This window comes from Mus caroli, chromosome 1 (genome assembly GCF_900094665.2).
Source record: "Mus caroli chromosome 1, CAROLI_EIJ_v1.1, whole genome shotgun sequence".
Classification (NCBI taxonomy): Eukaryota; Metazoa; Chordata; class Mammalia; order Rodentia; family Muridae; genus Mus; species Mus caroli.
This window is the reverse complement of record NC_034570.1, coordinates 149,474,459-149,484,007: the sequence shown is the minus strand read 5'-3', so window position 1 is coordinate 149,484,007 and position 9,549 is coordinate 149,474,459. Positions and strand designations below refer to the sequence as shown.

At 40.8% G+C, this 9,549-nt stretch overlaps 1 protein-coding gene across 1 annotated transcript in view; it reads left to right on the top strand.

Moving 5' to 3' along the window:
* Positions 1-9,549, top strand: part of Pappa2 (pappalysin 2) — a 235,288-nt gene that overhangs the window by 97,378 nt on the left and 128,361 nt on the right. The window contains exons 6-8 of the mRNA XM_021175322.2: positions 1,179-1,300; positions 3,757-4,246; positions 7,083-7,211. Of these exons, the coding sequence (XP_021030981.1) occupies positions 1,179-1,300; positions 3,757-4,246; positions 7,083-7,211 (741 nt within the window). The remainder of the gene's footprint in view (positions 1-1,178; positions 1,301-3,756; positions 4,247-7,082; positions 7,212-9,549) is intronic.

The following is a 9,549-nucleotide window of genomic DNA, read 5'->3' as shown; positions in this document are numbered from 1 at the left end:
GAGAGAGAGAGAGAGAAGAAGAAGAAGAAGAAGAAGAAGAAGAAGAAGAAGAAGAAGAAGAAGAAGAAGAAGAAGAAGTAGGAGGAGGAGGAGGAGGAGGAGGAAGAGGAGGAGGAGGAGGAAGAAGAGGAGGAGGAGGAGGAGGAAGAGGAGGAGAGAACAGAGGGCAGAGAGGACAGAGAAGAGAAGTCTCAGAAATCAGTTGGTCCTTGTTACTTAGTATAGTTATCTCTACATGTTCTGGTTACTCCAGATGTGATGCTTGGAAAACCTCCTTGTGAACTAAATTATCTCATAGACATCCTTACAAAGGGTTGGCTGAATGCTGATACTTAGAAGCATGAGAACTGAGCAGACAGTGATATACATACAGACCCAGAAGTCAAAAGAGGATGGATATAAATTTGCAGCACCACACAGCAGTGTCCTGAGAAAGGAGCCAACCACAGGGGTGTGTACAGCAAAGCATGTACCAGACTCTCAGAGGAGGCAGGTTATGCACCACCAGGAAGGCCAGTGTGTACTGAATAAGCCCAGTAGGAGCAAGGATGCTTAAAAAATCCATTTGATTTTCCAAATCAAAAAATCCATTTGATTTGATAAGAGCATGTATTTCCTGGAGCAATGACATGGGCATGGAGCATGGTGTGGTGGGATGTGTGCTAGAGTTATGTTTGTGAAGGAACTGAAGGAGCTAAGGCTGGAGATGGTTTGCCATACCATGCACTGTTGATAAGGAATTGTGAACAATTGCTACAGGCAACGGAGAATCAAAGGTCACTATACGTTACACTTTTTCTTAGGTGCGCAGCTAAAAGTAGGGGTTTAAAAGTCATAGAACATACAGCTAGTGGCCTCAATCAGAAGAGCATTGTTTTTAGTGGACAGGCATGGGCTTTCTATGCCGTTCTGACACTTGTTTACTGAATAAGAAAGGGGTTTTGTGTTGGTTCAGAAATGATTCTAGGACAAGAGCTCCCTTGTGTCCCATGGGCTCCTTTCTGACTCTGTTAAACTTTTCTTCTTCCTGATTTTAAGGTTTCTCATATCTTGCAATTTTTCACAAAGATAAGGTCCACAGAAGAAGAACCTGGGTTGCAATGATAAATATGTCCACTTGTCCCCCAGGGCCTTAAGTCAGCAGAATAACACTCCTTCTTCATACTTTCTTTCCTCAGGGCCCCTGACAGCATGTGTAGTGCCTGCACTGAAGATGGGACATTCCGTCAGTATGTATACAAGGCATCCTCTGGGCGGGTGTGTGACTCTTCAGGTTACTGGACTCCAGAGGAGGCTGTGGGTAAAGTACCATGGACTTTTGACTAACATTTTAGTGGCCACTGAGCATGAGCACTGGTGGATAAAGCACTGGTATATGTTTGTGTGGTTTGGCATGTGGGTATAGGAGGGTTTGCTGAATATCCCAGGGTTCTTGAAAACATAGCCATTGCTTCTGTGTGCTGAGTGTCCTGCCTCGGTATAATGTGCCAAAGCTGTGAGGATGCAGAGATTTAATACAGGGGGACTGAGAACGCAGCCCATCTCAAGGGTAACCTCAGGGTGAGCTGGGGCCAGAAATGTTGTGTATGTCTACAGGTCCCTGGGCAACTTCGGTGTGTAATGCTGTAAGCTAACTGCTTACTCTTCTATATCAGGAGAGTAATAGAGAACACTTTGCTAAGAACACTCATACACTGGCTGAGCAAGTCTGGGTGGGGGCAGGGTGGACTAGGTGTTCCACACGGATCGTTCTCATCTACACTCTTTTATGAGTCCATTAATCACTGGTACTGGTTGTGCTTTGAATGTGATCTAAGCTAGGCTCTAGAAGGGAGAAGATGTTTTTTGTTATTTCATTTCCTGTCCCTGCCCTGGGTTATCTAACAGCCTCACACTCACTCACATATGTACATCAGGATCTGGAAGACAAATTTCAACATGAGTCTTTCCATTGTCCATGCAGAAAAGGCTGTTGACACAGCTTCCAGCCCCTCAAGCTGAAGATTCTGACTTCTGCCCTCCCCTCACCATCTTTTGCTTGCTTGTTTGGCTGTGAGGGTTTTTGTTTTGTTTTGGTATTTTCATTTTTTGTTGCTGTTATTTTTTCAAGATAGGGTTTTTCTGTATACCCCTGGCTGTTCTGGAACTCATTTTATAGACCAGGCTGGCCTCCAAATCAGTGTTCCACCTGCCTCTGCCTCCAAGCACTGGGATTAAAGGAGAGTGCCATTGTGCCTTGCTCTTCCCCATTTTTTTGATACTCACCTAGTTATTATCTTCTTGACATATTATCTTCTTGACATCCCTACCCTTTGGAGATTATTATGATCTATAAAATTACTGAGAAAGGTGTTTTGGAAACAGTATATTTGAATTAACTTTTAGTCTTGATTGTGACCAGAAAAAACAGAACAAAAATGACCCACGAGTCTACAATGACCACCTAATGTCACCTTGGGCTCATAGTTATTCAAGTCATAGGGCCTGAAGGGGAAAGCTGGATGAAGGTGATTGACAGGACCAATCATAGAGGAATCTTTTTAAAACAGAGACTTGGAGGAAAGATAGAAAGCAGGTGTGAAACTCACAGGGATTGAACTGTTTTTGGAGATTGGTGGTCCACCCAAAGCCCTTTCTATGGCAAACTCTTCGGTGCTGGGACTTTAATGCTGGTCTGACTCCTTGACCCAGAACTGTTTTCATTTTAATTTGGGGGAAAGTTCAAAGCTATCTGACAAAGGGAAAGGGAATTTTAAATTATGGTTACAAAAACAAAATTTTGTTTTTTATGTATATGAGTACACTGTTGCTCTCTTCATGCATACCAGAAGAAGGAATCAGATCCCATTACAGATGGTTGCAAGCCACCATGTGGTTGCTGGGAACTGAACTCAGAACGTCTGGAAGAGCAGTCAGTGCTCTTAACCACTGAGCCATTTATAAATCTTATTTATAAATGAGAAAAAAAATCAAGATTCATAGGTCCTGGCGCAGTGTCTAGTAGAGCCTCATTATGGGTAGTCCTTGTTCAGTACTTTTAGTTCAATTTCTCTCATGTGACATAAAAGAAAAAAAGTGATACTCATATGGATTATTTTCCCTGAGCTGGCTGCAATATATTTGGGATATTTGATATTTTTTCTTCCTTATATTTTTGCTTGGCTGATGAATTCTAGATTTTCCTGTTCTATCACGTGTGTTTATATTTCCTGGTTTCCTATACATGGTCACTTGCCTTCATAGGAGTACTTGAACTGAAATAGAAATCACAGTGCATGACTTTAAAGTTTGTCTAACAGTCATAGTGCCAAGGTGGGAACTCAGGAAATAAAAATTTAGTGATGAGAACCAGAAAGAGCATAACAATAAGTTGAAATGAACATTGGGCTTTAGAAATGTTAACATAGCATAGTTATTAATAAACTGTGTAGATAATTCTCTGCTCAATTTTTTTCATAAAGACAGAGCTTAATTTCTGTGCATTAGCCTTATAGTTCCATCTTATGACTGCATTATCCTATTATGTTTCCACTACCCAGGGGTTCTCTTGCTTGAAAGTCACCATGTGCAAGTGACAGAGTAGTGGGAACAGACATTTTACTTCTACACTTTTGTTCTGTGGAGACACTCCACAAAATGGCACACTTCCTATAAGAATTACTAAGTCTCCTTCATCTTTCTGTCTGCTGATATGGACTGCCCCTTTGCATGATTTTAATGGTGGTTCCTCATGCATCTTGTCTCTCATCTCCCCAGGGCCTCCTGATGTCGATCAACCCTGTGAGCCTAGCTTGCAGGCCTGGAGTCCTGAGATCCACCTCAACCACATGAATATGACCGTGCCCTGCCCAGCAGAAGGCTGTAGCTTGGAGTTGCTTTTTCAATACCCGGTCCAAGCGGATACCCTCACCCTCTGGGTCACTTACCTCTCCATGAACTCTTCCAGGGCATTCTTTGACATAGAGATCTTGCTAGAACACAAAAAATCTATGCACCTTGGGCCTTTAAACACTTATTGTGACATACCGCTCACCATCAAACTCCACATGGATGAGAAGGTCGTGGGAGCGAAAGTCTACACCTTTGATGAACGAATGGAAATTGATGCTGCTCTCCTGACCTCTCGGCCCAATAGTTCATTGTGTTCTGGATGCAAGCCTATGAGTTACCAGGTTCTCCGAGAGCCTCCTTTTTCCAGTGGCTTGCCCATGGTGGTGACACATCCACATAGAAAGTTCACAGATATGTAAGTTGGGCAGTAGAATCTTCCACATCATGAGACTTCTGGGGACTTTATTCCAATTTGGTTATTTCTGCTTCCACTTTTAATAATTGGTGCTTTTAGTTGGAGGAGAGTTCTGAAGTTCAGGGGGGAGTTTATCCTAAGTGACACATATAAAATGAAGAAAAAATATTTCACAGAAAAGGGAAAGCAAGTATTTTGACTGCCAATAACATCATTATGGTAATGGGGAAATTGGTGTATGAGGTATTCCAGTTGAGTGAGTGAAATTAATACTAAAGTTGACCAGAATCAGATTTTTCTGTCCTGTGGCAATTTTATTTTGGATTCTTTCTTGTAGCTTTCCAATAATCAGCATGGTTTCCATAATTTTCAACTTATGGTAAATTCTTCCATAGCTACACTGAAAGGTCACGGGTCTCTCATATGTTACACACAGCTTCAGAATTCATCCATAATGTGTATTTTATTTTTTCCTTTCCTTTTAAATTTTATTCTCTCCCTTTCATCTCTTTTATTCCTAGTTTTCAATTATTTTATTTAATGTCTCTCCTTCTACACTTGTGAGTTCTACTGTGCTCCTGGCTCTACTTTGCTCAGTGCTGGAAATGTGGACTGAGTTAAGAATTTTATGTCTGCCTTGGATGCTGGTATAGTGAATGTCAAATCCTCCCACTTGAGACCTCTCCTCAGAGATTGCATGGAGGGCAGAACAGGGTACAATAGCTTTATCAGAGGGGTCATGTTAGTTAATTTTTACCACATTAGAAATAATGAGTTTATGATGCAGACTTTTTCATTATTCGATGATGCATGGGCTAGATGATAGGCTCTAGATTGCTTGTATGATCCCAGGATAACATAGTACATACATTGGGGACCTCAGCTGAGACAGCAGACATGGCTGGGAATGTGAAGACCCTTTTCCTCATGACCACTCAAGCCCTATCTAGGCTGCTTCTCATGGGTGAATGGCTGCTTCTGATGGAATTCCTAGAAGCAAGGAGAGGAAGCTCCCCATTACTTGTAATTTTCCAGTCTCCGATACAAATTTGTCTTGATAATGTTACATGTAAAATTCCAGATTCAAATGATAAACCTCATTTTTTTTTAAAAGGAGAGACGGGAGTCACACAAACATTACAGGTGTGCATCTCGGCTGGGGTAGATCTTTGGCAATTGACCACAGCTATAAAACCTGGACGAAAACATTCAGTTTGAGCTCCAATATAGTCTTCTTTCCATGGTTGTTCTCTTATTTAACATCAGAAGGTTGAAAAAAAATGGCTAACAAAGAAAAGCAAGCAGAATTCAGATCATGAATTAGAAAGAAAAATTAGCATGATTTAATTCTGCAGTCAGGCAGTTGATATATGTATTTTTTAATGACATCCACACATAAATATTTAAAGCCAATAATATCTTGTTTTATAGATAGGACACTAAGGCTTGGCTTGCACTTGGTTTCAGAGCTAATAGAAGGACATCCTAGGATTCAAACTCTATTTCCAACTGATCATACCATCCTCTTTCCTCGGTAGAACCCTGCCCTTCACAGACTCAGCTCATGGGAGGCCCAATTACCTGCTGCTGTGTTTTTCCCTTTGATAAAAATAAACACACAACATTCCCATCCATTCCTGTTTCCAGCCACAGAGCGGTATAAGACTTTTAAGCATGGTTGGACAACAAGAAACCACACAATAAAGGAACCCAACCACCACCATTGATTGGAGTAAAATTGGGTTTGCTTTAAAAACAGCATCTAACACTCTCAGGAGAGGACTTCTTTCTCAAAAGGGAAAACTAATTTGAAAATTTAAGAGTCTTTAATATTTAGGTGTCTTTCCTATTAAAATACTTAAAAGCCAGTATAGAAGGTTTTAAAGGTATTTTGGAGACCCTAAGACATTTCCTGTTTACTGGTTGCTACATTAGTTTGTGGGGTGGTGACTCTGTGGTTGCAGTAAAGAGTCTGTTAAGGAAAATGAGAATCATGGCAGGAAATGCTCACTGCCCACTCCCAGCAGTCCTAATAATGTATTGAGATCATGCCCTCCCAAATACTTGCATCCTATCTTGAGTTGGGTGGTACTTTTCCAATTTGGACAACCACTGGATAAAATTAAGATGAGGCAGAATTCATCTTTGTTACTTGCAGCCAAATTCATGAGCTCTCTTAATGCTAAATCAAAGTCTTGGGTCATACACTCACCACTTAATCCAAGTACCAGGAACCAGAAAGTGTGATGCATTCCTTCAATCTCTCAGGTCAACTGTACCAACTCCATTCTTGGCATTTGGAGGTAGAGGCCAATTTAGTGTATTTTGAACTGGAAATCTTTACTTCTTCCAAGTGGTATTGAGTTGTATGCTTACTTCTATGAAATACTTGTTCCAGGCTTTCCAAGGCAAGAATTCTCTTTTAAGAAAACCGTGGTCTACAAACCCAAGAAAGATGTGACTGAACCCACACACTGAAATTCTAATCTTCACTTAGTTTGGTTACTTTAAAAATATAGCGTACTGGTTTTTCAATAGCTGTTCTAGATTTTCTTGGTTCAAAACATTACATGGCATCCTCCTACTTTCTCCAGGACTATTATATTAAGTGTTAACTCACCAAGCACTTACTATAATACATTTACTAGTAGAGAAAATATGAGGCCCATAGAAATACATATATATATATATATATTCAAACACGAGGTTGTTCATAGGATTGGGCATTTACCTTTGTTTCAGACAATTGACACGTTTCACATTTCGTTTTACGTAATAGTTTCCTTAAACCCATGTGAACCAACAACAAAGGTTGGAATCTCATTGATTTCCACAGGGAGGTCATCCCCGGGCAGATGTATCAGTACCAAGTTCAAGCTGAAGCTGGAGGGGAATTCGGAGAAGCTTCACCTCCTCTGAGCCACATTCACGGAGGCCCTTACTGTGGAGATGGGAAGGTAGAAAGGTGAGTCGCATGTGCGAGAGACAGGTCGCGCTCCTCTGCTCAAAGAGGTTCAATCTTAAGATGAGCTTGACTCAACCTCAAAATGCACAGGGAGAAGGGCCCGCGTGAATCTTCTGTGGACATTCTGGGGTCCTAAGAGGTCACTGGAATATCTGCCTAGTGCCAAAGGGATTTCTTCAACACTGGTCCCAGAGTGTTGAGATACAGGGATGTTACTCTGGGGCCCCCTTAAGGCCTCAGTGAAGAACTTCAGGACAGGTTAAATAATACTAAAAGAAGGATGCAATTTGAACCAAAGGTCTGCTTGTTCAGTTTTATTAACTGGGTGTGATTTAAGGAAAGGGAGTCACTCATTTGGCCCACTTACAGCTCGTCTGTAAACATAACCAAGGAAAAGATATAATTACTCCTTGGATCATTTTTCTAATGGCCCCTGTTACCAATCTAAGGCATGAACTCGTCTGGTTTGCCTGGAACCTGTCCAAGTTCAGTATGGACACATATCCAGTCCTAGGATACCTAGGGCGGTTGGTCACTCCTCACCCAACATATCCTTCATACTCATCTAACCCTATTCTTACATAAAGCTGCGGGGAGTAGAAATCTGGGAGGCAAAGTATGATGCACTGCCAAATTCTGCCAATTATTAAGATGGCCCGTTTTTCACTTTCTCAGACGAGGAAAATACATATTCAATTCTCTAGCCTTTTGTGGGATTCCACCCAACAATGGATCACTAAACATTTCTTGGTCTTTTGAGAGTCGCAGATATGGTACAATCCTATTCCACCACACTAAAGTCTAAATACTAAATGTTTTTTCCCATCTGCATACAACAGAGATCATTAAATATGTAAATCCCACTCATTTGTCCTTGCTCCTCCCTAGATCCTCCTCAGTATGCCTAGCTCTCTGCTGGTGCTGGTCTTCAATTGTGGCCACCAAAGAGCCTTGGGATAACACTTGCCTGTGTGTATTTAGCAGAAAGTGGTGCGGGAACATCTTCCTAACTTGGTAGACATATTTACTCCCAGCCTGTGAAACAGCTTAACTAGAGGCAGTGATTCTCTGCTAGTGGGTCTCACAAGGTTCCATGCCAAAATGTGCTTCTTCTGCTTCTGTTGGCCTTCCTTGGCTGGAAAATCTGTACTATTGGCCCAGGGAGTCATTTCTGAATCCCAGTTAGTTGTGCTTTACCTGGGAACACCCTAATACACAAGGCAAAAAGGAGCCAAGTCAACTGTTTAACCCACTTGGTTCCAGATAGAAGGCTATCAGATTGAACACTAAGGAAGGCCCTGAGAGTTTGAGCAGCACTCATTTGGAAGTTGATTTTCTCTCTGCATGCTATCTACCTGTCATCTGACATATGTGGCACTTAAGACTTCAAAATGTGTTGTATGCAGCTAAGATGTTCAACATATATCCTAATGTAATTAAGGTAATTTTGTTTTTGAACTGAACCTCAATTTAGTTGTTAGGAAAAAAAAAACCTTAAGTATAACTTGAAAGTTTGGACCAGCTTTAATAGATGAAGCCATTCCGACAATGAGTATAAAATTGAAGTAAAAGGCAAGTATTAAAAAGAGATTTAAGTAAAAATGCATTTATTGAATGCTTAAGTGTTTGGGATACAAAAGGAATGCTAAAATCTCATTAATCATTTTATATTGATTAAAAATTCAAATGGTAATATTTTAAGTATCCCCAATTGGATGAAATACAGTATTATAGTTAATTCTACCTCTTTACTTTTAAAGTGACTACTAAAAATTTCAAGATCATGCACAACTCTCATTTAGATTTCTATGGGGCAGCATTGGACAAAATGAATTGTCTTCAAAATAAAACTGTAAAGTTGCCTCTTTCTGAGATTGTGTCCTAGACCCCAGGCAAGGAAACATTAGTGTAGAGTCTATTGACCAATTCTCTCTCCATACACAAGTAAACAAGAAATGGAGCTTTGGGATGCTTCCTGAATATCACTCACATGGAAGACCAGGTACCTGAGGCAGTCTCTTTCTATTGATCCAATATTGCCTTTGCCTGAAAAGAATGTGAAGGGGCTAGAGAGATTGCTTAGCAGTTAAGAGCGCTGGATGCTCCTCATAAGGGCCATGCTCAAGTCCCAGAACACACAGGCTGGCTAACAATGGTCTGTATCTCCAAGTCCAGGGGATCTGACTCTCTCTTCTAGCCTCTATGTCTATTTGCAGCTGCAAAGACATACATGCTGGTGAAACACTCATAAATGTTAGAAATAAATAAATCTTAACAATATTTTAAAAATGTATGACACAAGATGTATGTATAAGGTAGTTTTAGGAGGTGTGACTTT